The sequence below is a fragment of the Plecotus auritus genome, assembly GCF_963455305.1.
Source record: "Plecotus auritus genome assembly, chromosome: 6".
NCBI lineage: Eukaryota > Metazoa > Chordata > Mammalia > Chiroptera > Vespertilionidae > Plecotus > Plecotus auritus.
Window position 1 is genome coordinate 94,323,149 of NC_137773.1, and position 18,228 is coordinate 94,341,376.

At 43.2% G+C, this 18,228-nt stretch overlaps 2 protein-coding genes across 2 annotated transcripts in view; one reads left to right on the top strand and one right to left on the bottom strand.

Moving 5' to 3' along the window:
• The window catches only part of LOC308251761 (olfactory receptor 7A10-like), a gene marked incomplete at both ends in the record, with an annotated part of 299,707 nt that overhangs the window by 62,529 nt on the left and 218,950 nt on the right, over nt 1-18,228 (top strand). The window lies entirely within an intron of this gene.
• On the bottom strand, nt 7,882-8,873 carry LOC308249732 (olfactory receptor 7A10-like; the record flags this gene model as incomplete). The annotated part of the gene is made up of 1 exon (XM_080671479.1): nt 7,882-8,873. The coding sequence occupies exon 1, from the start codon at nt 8,830-8,832 to the stop codon at nt 7,882-7,884; it is 951 nt and encodes a 316-aa protein (XP_080527605.1). The 5' UTR covers nt 8,833-8,873.

Below are 18,228 nucleotides of genomic sequence, written 5' to 3' on the forward strand. Positions count from 1 at the left end.
ATGAACATACGGGTGCAGATATGCTTTCTGATTCGTGTTTCTAGTTTCTTGGGATATATTCCTAGAAGTGGGATCACTGGGTCAAATGGGAGTTCCATTTTTAGTTTTTTGAGGAAACTCCATACTGTTCTCCACAGTGGCTGCCCCAGTCTGCATTCCCACCAGCAGTGCACGAGGGTTCCTTTTTCTCCACATCCTCGCCAGCACTTGTCATTTGTTGATTTGTTGATGATTGCCATTCTGACAGGTGTGAGATGGTACCGCATTATCATTTTGATTTGCATCTCTCGGATAATTAGTGACTTTGAGCATGTTTTCATGTGTCTCTTGGCCTTCATTTTGTCTTCTTTCGAAAAGATTCTATTTAGGTCCGTTGCCCATTTTTTTATTGGATCATTTATCTTCCTTTTATTAAGTTGTATAAGTTGCCTGTAGATGTTGGAGATTAAACCTTTATCAGTGATAACATTTGCAAATATGTTCTCCCATACAGTGGGGTTTCTTGTTGTTTTGTTGATGGTTTCTTTTGCTGTGAAAAAGATTTTTATTTTGATGTTAGTCCCATTTTTTTTTTATTTTCTCTTTAGCTTCCATTGCCCTAGGAGCAGTATCGGTGAAGAAATTGCTTTGGCATATGTCTGAGATTTTGCTGCCTGTGGATTCCTCTAGTATTTTTATGGTTTCCTGTCTTATGTTTAAGTCCTATATCTATTTTGAGTTTATTTTTGTGTATGGTGTAAGTTGGTGGCCTAGTTTCATTTTTTTGCATGTATCTGTCCAATTTTCCCAACACCATTTATTGAAGAGACTGTCTTGACTCCATTGTATGTTCTTGCCTCCTTTGTCAAATATTAATTGAGCATAGTGGTTTGGGTCGATATCTGGATTCTCTATTCTATTCCATTGGTCTATATGTCTGTTCTTGTGCCAGTACCAGGCTGTTTTGAGAACAGTGGCTTTGTAATACAGCCTGAAATCTGGTATTGAGATCCCACCTACTTTTTTTTTTCTCCAAATTTTGATAATCCATCAGACATTTTATTTATTTATTTATTTATTTATTTATTTATTTATTTATTTATTTATTTATGTTTCCCACCTACTTTGTTCTTCTTTCTTAGGATTGCTGTGGCTATTCAGGGTCTTTTTTATTCCAGATGAATTTTTGGAGAGTTCTTTCTAGGTCTTTGAAATATGCTGTTGGTATTTCAATGCGGAGAGCATTGAATCTATAGATTGCTTTGGGATTAATCTTCTTGAATATGGAGAGACTTTGCTTGTGACCCAATATGTGGTCTATCTTTGAAAATATCCCATGTGCACTTGAGAAGAATGTATATTCTGTAGCTTTGAGGTGAAATATTCTGAAGATGTCAATTAAGTCCTAGTGAGTCATTTAGGATTGCTGTTTCCTTGCTGATTTCTTGTCCAGAGGATTTATCCAGAGATGCCACTGGGGTGTTAAAGTCCCCCACTTTGATTGTATTGTTGTCTATCTCACCCTTGATTTCTCCCAGAATTTGTTTTATGTATATGGGTGCTCCTGTATTGGGTGCATATATGTTTACCAGAATTCTATCTTCTTGTTGTATTGATCCCTTTGGTATTATGAAGTGGCCTTCCTTATCTCTTGTTATGGCCTTCAGTTTGAGGTCTATTTTATCTGATATAAATATTTTTACCCCAGCTTTTTTTTAAAATTTCCATTTGCCTAAAAGATATTTTGCCATTCCAACACTCTCAGTCTGTGTGCTCTCCTTGTTCTGAGGTGGGTCTCCTGTAGACAGCATATATATCGGTCATGTTTTCATATCCATTCAGCCAGTTGATGTGTTTTGATAGGAACATTCAGTTCATTTATGTTCAAGGTAATTGTTGATAGGTTCTTGTTTGTAGCCATTTTTTGTGCCTTTGTTTCTTCTTCCCTTTTTATTTCCTTTTTTTACAACAGTCCCTTCATAATTTCTTGCATTGCTGGCTTGGTAGTGATAAACTTCCTTAGGCTTTTTTTTTTTTTTTTTTTAATCTGTGAAGCTCCTGATTTCCCCTCAACTTTGAATGATAGCCTTGCTGGATAGAGTATACTTGGACTCAGTCCTCTGCCCTGCATCACTTTGTATACTTCCTTCTATTCCTTTCTAGCCTGATGTGTTTCTGTTGAGAAATAATTTGAAAATCTAATGGGACATCCCTTGTAGGTAACTCTCTGTTTCTCTCTTGCAGTCTTCAAGTCTCTCTCTTTGTCATTAAAGTTTGCCATTGTAATTATGATGTGTCTTGGTGTGTTTTTGGGTTCATTTTCATGGGACTCTCTGTGCTTGTGTGACTTTCTTCTTCCCCAAGTTAAGGAAGTTTTCTGATATTATTTCTTCAAGTAAGTTTTCTATCCCTTGCTATTCTTCTTGTCAATCTCTCACCCCTATTATACATATGTTGCTTTGTTTCATGTTTTCCCAAAGCTCCCTTCAGCTCTCCTCCTGCCTTTTAATTTTTTTCTTCAAATGCAGTTCAGATTGGATGTGTTTTGCTGCCCTGTCTTCCAATTCATTTATTCGATCCTCCACTTCTTCTAGTCTACAGTTGAAACTCTCCACAGTGGTTTTTATTGTAGCTATATTACTCTTTGTTTACTCTTGATTCATATATAAGTTGTTGATATTCTCCTCCATCCGGTTTATGAACTGTATGACCCTTATTCTGAATTCTTTTTCTGGCAAATCGCATGCCTTCTTTTCATTTAGTTCCTTTTCTGATGATTCCTTTTTTTCTTTCCTGTGGGGTTTGTTTCTTTGTAGCCCCATTTTTGCTCTCACTCACTGTAAGATCTAGGTGTTGAGTAACACTGGGCCTGTGACTGCAGCGACGGCCTTGGTGGTGGGTCACATGGTTACCAGGCCCATGGTCGATGTGTCGGGCTTGGTGGCAATTTGTGCTATCATGGTGCCCAGGGTTGCTGCATAAGGCTTGGCTGTTTGCATGCACGGTACGGCACCCAAGGGTAAAGCATCTGGTCGGTGTGAGAGGAGTGCATTCCAGAACTCACAGGAGCCCACAGTCAAGGAGGTTGGAGTCTAGGTGTTTGTGGGTCCATAGCCGAGGCAGCAGGTCCCTGACCAGAGTGGCTGTAGGGTCTCAGGTGGTGTCTGAGGGCACACTGGGTGGAGGTTAAGCTGGGCTACAGTCACAGCAATTCTCCCCTTCAAGATGGCGTGGCCTCTGTGCCAGAGCCAACTGCCCTGGGAGAGATTGCAACAGTAGCATAGATTGCCCAGCTAGGGGAGCCTGGTCCACCAGCCTCCAAAAGTCGTGCGGAATCTGACTGTCCTTCACGCACACATACACCCCCCACACACATCCACGCACTCCCCTTTTGCTCCCTCACTCACTCACACTCTCTCCTTCACTGCTGTCCTATAGGCTGCCATTTCCCTTCCACAATACTATTGTTAAAGAGAAAACCGTAGGCCCAAAATGGCATCACTCCTGTTAAAAACCCATGATGCTAAATCTAGATTTCATACTGGATTTAATGGAAGTTTCAACATCTTCCAAAAGCTTAATTTTAATCAACCAGCCTTAAATTTTCTGGTCAAGGACCAGTAAGGTAATCTGTCACATTGCCCTCCCCATCTCCTACAGAAAGAAGAGGGAATCTGTATGATAGAAATCCTTCTTCCCATCTTGACCCCCAAATAATCCTTTTTCCCCTGTTTTTAATAACTCCTTTGTCCCTCCCTCTTTCCTATAAAAACCTTCTATTTTTGTACATCCCCTCTGAGCTCCCCTTTAGTTGCCAGATAGGAACTTTTATCTTTCCCTTAAAAAATTTAAACTTTGAGTCTTGCCAATAATAAGATTTATCATCAGAGATAATATTTTTTGACCTACTAGAGGCCTGGGGGTCGAAATTCATGCACTTGGTGGGGTCCCTCAGACTGTCCGGTGCCCTCTCGCAGTCAAGGAGCCCTTGAGGGTTGTCCAACTTTCTAAGCGCTGCCACGGAGGTGGGAGAGGCTCCCGCCACCACTGCTGTGTTTGCTAGCTGTGAGCCCGGCTTCTGGATGACCAGCACTCCGCCTGTGGGAGCGCACTGAGCACCAGAGAGCAGCTCCTGCATTGAGCACCTGCTCCCTGTTAGTCAGTGTGCATCATGATGACAGGTTGTTCTGTCGTTTGGTCAATTTACATATTATCCTTTTATTATATAGGACTAGTGACTCGGTGTGACAAATAGTGCGAGTCCTGGGACCCTGCCTGCGCTGTGTGATGGCCCTGAGTCCCAGAGTGCCACCCTGATGCACTGCCTCTGGGCCATGCGGAGCCGCCGGGCCCCACCTACTCCTGGCTGTGTGGAGGAGCTGCCAGGACCCATATCCTGGTGATGGTTTGTGATGGCGTGAGGGCATCATGGCGTGACAGTGTGAGGGCCACCTAGGCTTTTATTAGTAAGATACCTAGGACAAGGCAAATTTCTAATTACTGAACATCTTTTCTTCTTAATGTCTTACAATGTCTTTCCTCCCTTCTGTAGCTCCCGGTGCTTTATCTCATCTTTAGCTCAGAATGTCATATAAACGGTACCTCACTGTCTCTTTCTGTCTCTGAACATCTCATGTATGTTTCCAAGTATATTCCACTAGGAGACATATATTTGATAATCAAGTTTTTCCAGTAACTAAGTTAGTTATGATTGTTCCCTCTAAATCTCAGTCTATTGATAATGATGCAATAAGATAGGAATGGCTGGGCACTTGCCTGGTTCCTACTACTCTTTCCTGAGACCAGAGTCAATATTGTGATAGATGGACCCTGTGATCCTTATTATAATTGGACCCTCATTTTGACCCTCATCTAAATAAGACAATGAAACATGAAAATTATGTATGAAACACAGTAGCATGTTTGTATCACAAGTACCTGACTAAGCTTTTTTTCAAAGACATCCATCTCAGATAATCATATTGCCAGCTGTATGACACTGCTGCTACATAAGCACTCATGCTGCCACCACCCACAAAGTTGCCCTTTAATTTTATTTGATTTGGAACTAGAAATATATCCAATTTTATTTTTAACTAGAAGCCTGGTGCATGAATGCTTGCACAGGTGGGTTCCCTCAGGCCTGGCTGGTGATTGGGGTTGATCAGGAGTGGCCGGCTGTCCAGGGGTGGGACTGCAGGAGGTTGGCCAGCTGGCGGGGGCAGGAGGGGGCAGACCTTGGGAGGTTGGCTGGCTGGGGAGAGGGACCGTGCAGGATGGCCTTCCAAGGGGAGGGATGGCATGCATTTGACCAGCCGGGGGGAGGGACTGTGGGAGGTTGGCTAGCTGCAGGAAGTTGGCAATGGGAGTGCACTGACCACCAGGGGACAGCTCCTGTGTTGAGTGTCTGCCCCCGGTGGTCAGTGCACATCATAGCGACCAGTCGTTTGGTCCTTCGGTCATTCGGTTGCTTAGGCATTTATATATATAGACTAGTGGCCTAGTGCACGACATTCGTACACCGCAGGGGGGGGGGCTGTCCCTCAGCCTGCACCCTCTCCAATCTGGGACCCCACAGGGATCAGGTCTGAACCGGCAGTCAGACATCCCTCTCGCAAAACGGGACCACTGGCTCCTAACTGCTCACCTGCCTGCCTGCCTGATTGCCCCTAACCACTCTGCCTGCAGGCCTGCTCACCCCCAACTGCCTCCCCCTACCCCCCACCCTGGCCCCCACCAGTCTGCTTGCCCCAACTGCCCACGGGTACCCATGCAGGTAGCAGGTGCTGATTGGGGGAGGAGAGCATGATTGTTTCCTGGGACTGTACGTTTTGAAGCTTTGCAGAGGGTTTGGCAGGCCTTGGAGTGGCAGGCTCTGGCAAGCATCCCTGTAGCGGTGGTCGTCCCTGGAGGCGCTGGCAGGGAGGGGCGCTAGGGGGCGCTAGGGGGGGTGGTGAGGCCGAAGGGGTAGTAATTGTCAAACCTCCCAGCTTGGCGCCATTCTTTAAATGTGGCCGTTTCACAGCTGTAAGTGCTTGGGGTGGGGCTCAGATCTCCTGGAGTGGGGCGGGGCCGGGTCAGGGTGGGGCCAGGTAGGCTAGGAGGGCAGGTTTAGCCATGGCCCCCAGATAGGTTCAGTGCACTTCCGCTGCAGAGACAGTGCTGCTGCTGTTGGGGGTGTGGGTCTGACCCTGGGGTACTGCTCAGGCCTGCCTTCACCCTGGTCTGGAGTTGTAGGGAGAAAAGGCATGCCAGGCCCCAGAGAAGTGGGCCCAGCAGTGGCAGGTCACGGGACCCGGGTGCCTCGGGGCACTGACGGGTCGTCGCTGGCATGCTATTATTGTGGGCGCCCCTGGCGGGGGTGGCTGGGGGAAAAGATAGGGAGTTGGAGTTGTGGGCTGCAGCTACCCCCAAGGCTGGGTCTTCTCCTGGTCCTGTCAGCCTCCCCAACCCCCTGGGGCTGCGGGGGCTGGGGTAGGGTGTCCATGCAGGGGGATTGGAAGAGCTCCCTGTGGCCACTTCCTCTTCCTTCTTTGCAGTCTGGGCTCCTGTCAGGCACTCTCCTCAGACCCCCCTGGACTTGGCTCTGGCCGCCCCACCCCTCCATGGCTCCCTGATGCCCCCACCTCACTCGGCTCTCCCCAGCCACCCACCTGCCTGTCAGGAGGCTGCCGGGGTGTCCTGTACCAGGCAGCATGGTCCTGGGGCAGGGTGTGGTCCTGGGGGGTGTGTGAGGAACAGCTCCAGTAAAGTTTAGTAAACCCTGGTTTTGCTTTGGGATTTGTCTGTGGGGCCACGGGGAGTCTGCCTGGGTGGGACAAAATCGCACCGAGGCCCCACAGCTCCACCCACCTTGTTGACTGGTTGTGACTGGGACATCCTTAGGACCAATTAGCATATTACCTCTTTATATATATAGATTAGAAGCAATTTCAATATAAGCAAAGGAAGAAAGTTCACATTAAACAATGGATATATCTGGAGAGCAAAGTTTATTTGGAATTAAACACAGAATTTTTGTGTTTTTTTACACAAGATTAACATATTGCAAAATTCCTCTTGTAGAAACCTTGATAACTGACCTTGTAGGTGACCCGCATTTCCTTCCCCTGCTCTAATGCCAACTCTTATGTTTTAAAGAAAAAGTAAACCCACAAAACCCTAGCCATCCTGTCTTGGACTCCAGTACAGGCATAGCCCTTCAGTCAAAGTCCATTTTCTATCTCTATGTCTGCCTGTCTGTCTCTCTCTTTCACACACAACACACACACACACACACACACACCCCTTCCTGTGTGGCATTTGAGCATGCTGGACCTGTGAGTAATAAAACTTACATTTTCATAGCTCTATGATGGTAGTTGCAATCATAATAAGGACCATAAGGATCCATCTGGTCACAACATTGACTCTGGTCTGTGGAACAAGTTGTAGGACCCAGGCCAGTGCCCAGGCATTCCTATTCTATTCCATCACTGTCAATAGACTGAGACTTATAGGGAACAGTTATAAAGTCTACAGTATGAGGACAATCAGTTAAGATATTGATGTACAAAGAATGAGGGACACATGGTGAACACAGAATGAATTACATACAATGATATAAGTTATTTGAGAAGAAATTATTGTTAAGACATCAAAGTTGCCAGTAAATTAAATGAAAACTTCCAAATATTACTGATCAAGGTTGGAAAAAACATTGTGAAGGTAAAAAAAAGACAAAGGGAACAACTGTCCATATAACAGACAAAGCAAAAAGCTTAATAAAATGGTTACTTAAATTGTATAGAAGAGTTGAAACAAACAAAGGAAATTCAATGACAGCATACAAGGACCAAGTCTGAAAACTACAATCTGATGAAAGAATGTCAATTTCTGGTTTTGGGTCTTGGAGCACTTTTTCTATCTCAGGATGATTGTCCCTTTTGTACCTGCCATCCCATAGAATCTTTTCAGGGCCATCTTTATGTCTTTGTTTCTCAGACTGTAGATGAAGGGGTTCAGCATGGGTGTGACCACAGCATACATCACTGAGGCTGCTGCACTTGGTGAGCTGTGGGTAGCAGCAGAGCTGAGATACACTCCTAGGAATGTACCATAAAATAAGGAGACGGCTGAGAGGTGAGATGCACATGTAGAAAATACCTTATACTTCCCCTGAGCTGATGGGATTGCACGAATGGAGGACACTATCTTAGAGTAAGAGTAAATGATACCAGCGAGTGGACCACCACCCAGTAGCACAACTACAAAATACATCACCATGTTATTAAGAAAGTTGTCAGAACAGGCAAGTTGGATGACAAGTTTGAGTTCACAAAAAAAGTGGGGAATTTCCAAGTCCATAGAGAAGGACAATCGCAACACTATTAAACTTTGTAACAAGGAATTCAGGGCACCCATGGTCCAGGACATCAGAACTAGCAGTCCACTTAGCCGGGAGTTCATGATGATCACATAGTGCAGGGGGAGGCAGATGGCCAAATACCTGTCATAGGCCATCACGGCTAGAAGGAAGTCATCCAGTCCTGCAAAGAGTAAGAAAAAATACAACTGTGTGATGCAGCCTGCATAGGTTATGACTCTGCTCTGTGTCAGGATGTTCACCAGCATCTTTGGGACGGTGGTGGAGATGAAACAGATGTCTACCAAGGACAGGTTGGAGAGGAAGAAGTACATGGGTGTGTGGAGGTGGGAGTCTGAGCTGACGGCCAGGATGATGAGCAGGTTTCCGAACACAGTGATCAGGTACATGGAGAGGAAAAGCCCAAATATGAGGGGCTGCAGTGCTGGTTCCTCTGAAAATCCCAGAAGAAGAAATTCTGAAATTGGGGTGTCATTGCCTTGTCCCATGTGGTGTAGGTGACTTTTAGGAAAGAAAAAATAGCATGATCATTTTTTAAACAATTGGCTATTACTAACATAATTGAAATGCTACAATTATACTTTGCAGTAAAGTAATCAATATCTATTTTTTTAACATATCACCCCCTTTAAGACACACACCCCAACCCATGACATCTCTGATTAGGAATTTCTGTCCTCCTCAGACCTTTTCCCCAAGGTGGCCATGGACTACACAGGTTTTTTTTTTTTTTTATTGTTCGTTTGTTTGTTTTAAAATCTTTATTATTGAGAGTATCACAGATGTCCTCCTTTTTCAACCCCATTACCCCCTTTACCCAATTCTCATCCCTCCGCAGCCTTCACCATCTTATTGTCTGTGTCCATAGGTAATGCATATATGTGTATAAGTTCGTTGGTTAATCTCTTCCCTATTTGTCCCCTTCCCTCTGAGATTCGTCAGTCTGTTCCATGTTTCTATGCCTCTGTTCCTATTTTATTCATCAGTTTATTTTGTTCATTAGACTCCTTGTTCATTTACTTTGATTTTTAGTTTCAAGTACTGATAGATATGTTTTTATTGCCATTTTATTCTTCATATTTTCTATCTTTTTCTTCTTCTCCTTTTTTCCCTCCACTCTTCTGTCTCCTCCTTTATCCCTCTCTTCTTCCTCTTCCTCCTCCTTCTCCTCTCCTCCTCCTCCTCCTCCTCCTCCTCCTCCTCCTCCTCCTCCTCCTCCTCCTCCTCCTCCTCCTCCTCCTCCTCCTCCTCCTTCTTCTTCTTCTTCTTCTTCTTCTTCTTCTTCTTCTTCTTCTTCTTCTTCTTCTTCTTCTTCTCCTTCTCCTCCTCCTCCTCCTTTTTCTTCTTCAAGAATACCCTTCAACATTTCCAGTAGTACTGATTTGGTGATGACCTTCTTTTGCTTTTTCCTGTATGTGAAGCTCTTTATCTGACCTTCAATTCTAAATGGTGGCTTGGCTGGGTAGAGTAATCTTGGTTGTAGGTCCTTGATATTCATCCATGAATATTTCTTACCACTCCCTTTTGGCCTGCATGGTTTCTGTTGAGATATCAGCTGAGAGTCATATGGGTGCTCCTTGTAGGTAACTAACTGCTTTTCTCTTCTGCTTTTCAGATTGTCTCTTTGTCTTTTTTGTAAAATATATTTTTATTGATTTACGTGAGAAGGGAGAAGGAGAGAATGAGATAGAAGCATCAATGATGAGAGAGGATCATTGATCGGCTGCCTTCTGCACAGCCCTTACTGGGGGTCGAGCCCACACCCTAGAATTGTGTCCTTGACCCTTCAGTTCTGGGTCCATGCTCTATCCACAGAGCCAACTGGTTAGGGCTACAGCTTAATAATTGTTAATATCCTCACCTGATGATGAGGATTGTAGTATCCATCAGCCTATGATGGTGGACAGATAATCAATATACTGTATGTAGAGAGCTTGGTGTACTTCCTTCTTGTTGGTAAATGAATGGTTACCACTATGATGGGATGAGTCTGATTATTTTCTTCTACCTCTCAAATGTATTTATTGCTTCCCAACATCTTGACTCCAATTCCACAGACATATTTCAGTTCCCTGTCATCTCTCCCATCTATCAGGCAGGCACCCGTTTAGTCAAATATTCACATTGACTCAGAGAGAACTTTAAAGCTGATAATTGAACTCTCTGATTTAAATTTCTCCCCCAAACTCCAACTCCTCTTTCAGAGAGATTGGATCTGATCCTTCGCTAACCTTTTCTTTTTCTAACTTTAGGATAGGAAAATGTCCCTTTCTCATGCTCTTAATCTAAGTGTTAGGGCACCCATGGTGAGATTTTTATTTAATCCCATGTCTTTGTTCCTTGCTAGACTGTGAGTACCTGAGGCATAGAGCATGTTATACAAACTCATTCCCCTTTCAGATTTAGTTTAGTGTGGCTGAATAAACATGTATTCTATGACAGGATTCTATGAAGCTAGGTGTGGAGGACAAGCTTGAGGAGTGTTCTCCATATTCTAGGATCAGGAGCCATTAGGGTGTCAGACTACAGTTGTAAGAATGAAATAGAATGGAGTCAAGGAGGCACAAAAGAAAGTATTAGAGTGTGTCATAGACATTGAGGGCACATACATAATCATTTCATGGTTCCCTTTGTTCTCTCTCTCTCGTGTGTGCATGTGTGTGTGTGTGTGTGTGTGTGTGTGTGTGTGTGTGTGTGTGAAAAATATTCTCTCTCTCGTGTGTGTGTGAGCAAAAAATGCTGGATAACAATGTAAAAGGCATGTCTTATTTTGAGACACAGTAAAACAGATCTGGAATTCAACACAAGAAATGCAAGAACTGCTTGAAAGGAAAAGTAGTAATAGTGAAGAGCCCAGCAGAGGGCCAGTGCAGAGAGAAGAAGGAGCCAGCGTGGGTGCTGAAGTTACCTGGGACTCAAGGGACCACACACCAAGTGGACCTTCACTGCGCCACTGGCCTCATCACAGCGTCCTCCCCAGCCTCTGATCTAATTGTGATTCCTGCACCTATGCCACGTTTATTAGATCACTCTGGTGGTTAAATGGCTCAATAGCATCTTACCTTATTTTTGGCTTTGAGTTTTGATCTCTTTTGTGACACACTGATGGGTGGGCACCAGTCCTGGTTCTGTTCCTTGTCAACGTACAAATAATCCCTGAACATTTTTCATAAATCCTGCTTATGCCAAAACAATTGATCCCCTTTCTTCACATATTTACCCCTGAGAATATGATATCATAGCACACTTATTTCATTGTACTGGGCCTTCTCTGTATAATGTGAGGTCAAATGAGCATGGAGCTCACTGGTTTTGTTCATTTATGTCATTTTATAAATGTGTGCTTTTATATGGAAAAAAGTTAAGGTATGGAATTTTCATAATATAAAAATGGCAGGGAAAAACATAGTTAAATATTATATATTCAAATAATGGCATTAATAAAATTATAAAACTAATTAAAAAAAAAGCAAAAACCCCCTCCCACAAAAATTTAATTATATCAGTATGGGTCTCCAATCCCAGATATATGGGCAAGGATGTGAAAAAAATACAAAAATATAATTTTAAAAGGCAGTGAAGAAAGCAGTATCTATAGTTATAATTTCTACCTATGTAAACCTAAAGAGATTATGCTTAGAAAATGAATAGAACAGATCATTAATTGAATGCAAAAGAATGTTTTTGCCAAGGTGAAAGATGTAGAACTGTTTACATTTGAAAGTAATGAGTGAAGACACAATATGACAGACTGATAGAACTGACCACACAAAATTAATACATTTTCACCCAGTCCCCTAAATCCATCTATACACATATAAAGGAATTCTATGCCAAACAGCAGTGTTTTCAGGAGAAAACTAATCTAGCATTCTGAATGTATTAACTATGTATTCGCCTGCCTAGCAAACAGATATGGCAGTCTCTCAGCTCTGAGATGGCTTGGTTAGGCTCTCAGGTTACTCAGGGAGAAATTCTGGGATGCATTCCTTGAATCTTCCCACAGCATCTGCTGCACTCTCAGACTCACCTGGTTGGGGTATCTGAAAGGAAGGGCTCCTTGTAGAAGTCTGAATTGCTCCCTGGATGGTTCATGTGGGAGACTGAAGCTCTGTTCTCAGACAAAAGAGCGGGAAGGAGTCAAGCATTAGTCTCAGAGTCAGACTTGAGACTCCAAAGAAACAAATATGTTCTGTTCCAGCCTAACCTTGCACAGGTTTTGAGTCTGCTGCAGAGGAGATCTTACACCTCCTTTATCTGCTCATTAGATACCTGTTTGCATTGTTGCTCCCACCTCTGAGCACCCGGTTTCCCTGTGGGACACACTGGCCAGAACAGAATGGAAAAATTTCCTGCCGATTCTTTGTTCCCAAGGAACCAGGTTAGAAGTTAAGTGAATCCTGTTTTTGTTACTCCTTCTCCATGACCCTCTTGAGGTCTCATCTCCCAGCACCTTACCCAACTTTGAATTACATTTTCTCTAAAGTCCAAGACTGAGGAGACTGGCTTGACTAGGAACCTTGGATTTTCACAGTACTGATCTTTCGTGGGGCACAACCCATGATACCTCCAGAAAACTGCAATTTCTCTCTTTAACAAGGGAGAGAACTGTGTGACTTTGACGTAAAGCTTTGGTCACCACCCTCCTTGGCTTCATGACACAGTTTCCAAATCAATGAGGAATTTCATACTTAGATCAGAAGATAAGAGCTGCTATTTAGTCCCACATTATAAGACCTTTGTTAATTATGAGACATAATTTTATAATTTTATGCTGTACAATCTCAGTTTAATACCTTATATGCATTGTTTGATTGAAATTTTATAAAAGTTCTTTCTCTGAAGTGATAAAATTATGACCTTCATTCTCCATTGCAGAAGTGGGGCTTGAAGAAGTTTAGTGACCAAGCCAAAATTATAATCAGAGTAAGGAATAGGTGTTGATTAGATGTCATGATGCTTTTAGTTCTCAAACTATGCAGTGGTTCCTAATGAGGGAATATCTGAAGATAGGCTAGTAAATACTTGCAGTACCCAACACACATAATTATGTCATATTTATAAGGTAAAAATTCCTAGTCTAGATGAGCCCATCTTCAACTTCACAGTGCATATTATTGAGTAAAAAATATTATTGACTAGGTGTTTCATCACCAAGAGGATTTATTCAGGAAAAAAGACATGACATGCAGACATAACAACCCACATGCACACTGTGGCCTGTGTGCCAAGATGGAGGGGTACTTATGGAAGGGAAAGGAAGAGGGAAGGGGAAGTTAGAACCATGGAGTTTTATAAACATAGAGTTCTTCCTGTAGGGCTCTCCCGATGACATACAGTGTGAGAAATTCCATTAGTGCTGGCTCCTCCCATGGCCCCTCCTGACTGGTTATGTTTGCTTAAATTGCTGTTAGTCTTTATCAATACGAATCACCCACAATTCTAGTTCAAGTACAGATGCTGATTCAGCAGGTGCTGGTGGGCCCAGGGCATCTGCATTTCTCATAAGTTCCAGGAAAATGCTGATTTTGCAGGTCCTGGCCTGAGGACCACTCTTTAAGGAGAAAGTTTTGGTCCTGTTGTAGAGTAAGGGGCAAGTAGTTGTAGGCCATCTTCACCAAAAATTGTGTTTGCTTAAGATTTTGAATGAAAGATGAACAGTCATGCACTGCTTTACAAACAGGGATATGTTCTGAGAAAAGCATCCATAGGTGACTTTGTCATTGAGTGCGAATCTGAAAGTGCACTTACACAAACCTAGACGGTATAGCCTTCTACTCCCCTAGGCTATATGGTATAGCCCAGTGGTTGGCAATCCGCGGCTCGCGAGCCACATGTGGCTCTTTGGCCCCTTGAGTGTGGCTCTTTCACAAAATACCATGGCCTGGGTGAGTCTATTTTGAAGAAGTGGCATTAGAAGAAGTTTAAGTTTAAAAAATTTGGCTCTCAAAAGAAATTTCAAACATTGTACTTGTTGATATTTGGCTCTGTTGACTAATGAGTTTGCCGACCACTGGTATAGCCTGTTGTTCTGTAGGGGTGGAGAAATAATTTAACCTATACCCTTCTGGGTTCCTGGCTTACACGTCCTATATAATAAAAGGGTAATATGCAAATAGAACGAACAGCAGAATGACTGGTCGCTATGAAGGGCACTGACCACCAGGGGGCAGACACTCAATGAAGGAGCTGCCCCCTGGTGGTCAGCGTGCTCCCACAGAGGGAGCGCTGCTCAGCCGAAAGCCCGGCTCAAGGCTGGCTAGCACAGCAGTGGTTGCAGGAGCCTCTCCAGTCTCCATGGCAGTGCTAAGGATGTCTGACTGTGAGAAATCCTCCCTCCCCCTACCCCAGGGTTCCAGGACTGTTAGAGCTTGCAGGCCGGGCTGAGGGATCTGCCCCTCAAGGGCAGGAATCTTGTGCACTGGGCCTCTAGTCTTTGTAATAAAATACAGATTGACAGGGCAAAAACAAACAAAAGTTTAATAACATGTATACCTCCTATATATGTGGGAGAGACCTAGGAAAACTAAGTAACTCCTGAAAATACCACCTTAACCATCATCATTAGCTGAAGACAGAAAAAGGTGTTGAGGGAAGTGAGTCAGATATGGGAGGTTACCAGGGAAAGCACAGTAAACAAGGCAAGGTTGTTATGCAAGTTCAAGTAATTATCTTTGGCATTGATCTGAGTTTCTAGAAATAATGTCACTGCCTCCCCATTCCTAGTACAGGCTCAGACAGCACACTCTTTTGTAGGCTGTGAGCTCAGATAGGATGGCAAGGGGGCCAGAAGCTTGGGGCTTGTGCAGTCTGGAGGGGAGTGCTTGCCCCAGGAAAGATGGCACTGGTCCTGATGTGGGTTCTTCTGCAAATATTTGGTGTAAGAATTCTGCTCAGCTGTTTTCAGTTGGTTATCCAGGTTGATTGTTGTATAATTTAGTTGTGATCCAGGTTCAGGGCAGGGAGGAGGAGAGAGCATCTTCCACCAGCTCTGCCGCCATCTTCCTCAACAATTCTACTTTAAATCTTCATGTCTTAATTTTTACTTTCTTTTAGTTTCATGAGAGTTTAATAATTTGTTCTTTTAACTTCTATTCTCTCCAATGTTTTCAAGTATTCTTTCAACATTAATGGTGAAAATATTAATGAGTCTGTGTTGGACATATATGTCTATGTGTTTATTAGAAAGAAAATCATATAAAGTATACACAGATGTATGCATATGTAGACGCCATACTTGTGAAAGAGTTCTTAGACTCACCAAATATTTCTAAATGTTGTATTTATTAACAAAATTGACTGAATTAGGTTTATCACCTCACATCACCACCAGAAATAAGGAATCAGAGGATCAGGGTGATTACATGTACTCTTAATTTCTGTATGGCTCCTTCAATTCAGAAAACTTTGCATTTTAAATACATTCAGTTTATTTCACTCATTCACTCCAATAAGTTTTTATAAATGAAAACAATTTGTTAGAACCAATAAATGAATTCAGCAACATTGTGGGATACAAAATCAATTTGCAGACATCTGTGGTGTCTCATAACAAAGTGTCAGAGAGAGAAATTAAGAAAATAATCCCATTTTCAACTGCCTCAAAAGGAACAAAATACTAGGAATAAACATAACCTGGGAAGTGAAAGACCTGTACACTGAAAACTATAACATATTGCTGGATGTTATTGAAGAAGACACAAAAAACGGCCCTAGCCAGTTTGGCTCAGTGGATAGAGTGTTGGACTGCTGACGGAAGGGGCCTCAGTCCAATTCTGGTCAAGGGCACATGCCTGGGTTTTGGACTCCATCCCCAGTAATGGGGAGTGCAGGAGGCAGCCAATTGATGATTCTCTCTCATCATTCATTGATGTTTCTATCTCTCTCCCTCTCCCTTCCTCTCTGAAATCAATACAAAATACGAAAAAAAAGCTCTAGCTGGTTTGGCTTAGTGAAAAGAGCATCAGCCTGTGGACTAAAAGGTCCCAGGTTCGATTCTGACGAGGGCACATGCTGGGTTGTGGGCTTGATCCCCAGTAGAGGGTGTGCTGGAGGCAGCAAATTGATGATTCTCTCTCATCATTTATGTTTCTATCTCCCTCTCTCTCTCTGAAATCAATAAAAATATATTTAAAAAATATGAAAAAAAGACACAAAAATGGAAAGGTATACTCTGCTCACTAATTGGAAAAATTAATATTGTTATACCCTACCACAGGCTCAAAATGGCATCACTCATGCTGAAAGTCCAGGCAGGATGCCAAACCTGGATTTAATACTGGATCTAATGGAAGTGTCTACATCTCCAAGAAATGCAATTTTAATCAACCAGATTAGAATCTTTTGGTCAAGCACCAGTAAGGTAATCTGTCACATGGGCCCTCTCCATCCCTGTAGAAAGAAGAAGGAATCTGCATGATAAAACCCTCTTGTCATCTCCCAAAGAAAAGATGTCAAGGTCCGCCCCGCCCCCCCGCCAGTCCTTTCTTTTCCATTATTAATAGATCCCTTATGCTACTCTTTTTTTCTGTAAAAACCTTCTACTTTTGTATAACCCTTCAGAAATTTCTCTTAATTGTTAGATGGGATGCTGTCTGATTCATGAATCACTTAATAAAGCCAATTAGATCTTCAAATTTACTAGGTTGATTAAAAAATACCCAAAGCAATCGATACATACAATGCAATCTGTATCAAAATTCCAATGTCATTTTTCACAGAAATAGAGCAAACGGTTCTTAAATTTGTAGGAGCTACAAAAGATACTGAATAGCCAAAGCAATATTTTTTTTAAAAAAAACAAAACACGTATTTTATGGATTTTTTACAGAGAGGAAGGGAGAGGAAGAGAGAGTTAGAAACATTGATGAGAGAGAACATCAATCAGCTGCCTCCTGCACACCCCCTACTGGGGATGTGCCCACAACCAAGGTACACGCCCTTGACCAGAATCGAACCTGGGACCCTTGAGTCTGCAGGCCGACCCTCTATCCACTGAGCCAAACTGGTTAGGGCCAAAGTAATCTTGAGAAAGCAAAACTAAGCTAGAACCATCATGCTCACAGGTTTCAAACTACCTACAAAGCTATAGTACTTAAAGCGCTACAGTACTGGCATAAAAACAGACTCACAGATCAAAGAAACAGAAAACAGAGAGCCCAGAAATAAACCCATGCACATAAGGTCATTAATTTAGGAAGAAGGAGCCAAGAGTATACAACGGGGAAAGGGTAGTATCTCCAATATCTCTCTTTAGCTCAGAATGTCACATATGCCTCATTTCCCCTTTGTCTCTGTACTTCTCATGTATGTAGGTGTTACTGGACCGCTTCTGTGCTGGGGGCTGGCCCTGCCCCAGCACCATCCGGAACTCTCGAGTGTCAGGTGACCTCCAGATCCTTGACTCATCCAGGAAAGATTTCACGGATGAATCAAAGTGAAAATAAAGCAAGTTTTATTCAGGTAGAGACAAAGAAAGAGGCCTGGGCGTGGGTGCCACTGTAGAAGAAAAGTACCCATAGGAGTGGACCAACATGAGAGTGAGTTGCACATGTGGTCAGTTAGTTCCAGGGATTTTATGTGTGTCCAAGGTGGAAGAGGGGGGGGGGGGTGGTCTTCCAAGCGCTGTGGCACCAAATTCTGACTCTGCCTTTTGGGTGGGAGGGTGCCATGTTCCTAACAGGGTTGTTGTGGAAGTGTGATGGAGTTTGTCCCCCTTGGCCACCTTTCTATTTGTGGTGTCACTTTTCATTGTAATGATGGTATACTGAGCTTTGGGGTCGGTCTTTGGTCAATTTTCTTCCATCTTGGAATGATCTGGTTCTAGTCAGTCCTTGTAGTTGTGACCTCTAACCACTGCAGGGGGTTTCCTGCCATAAACTGCT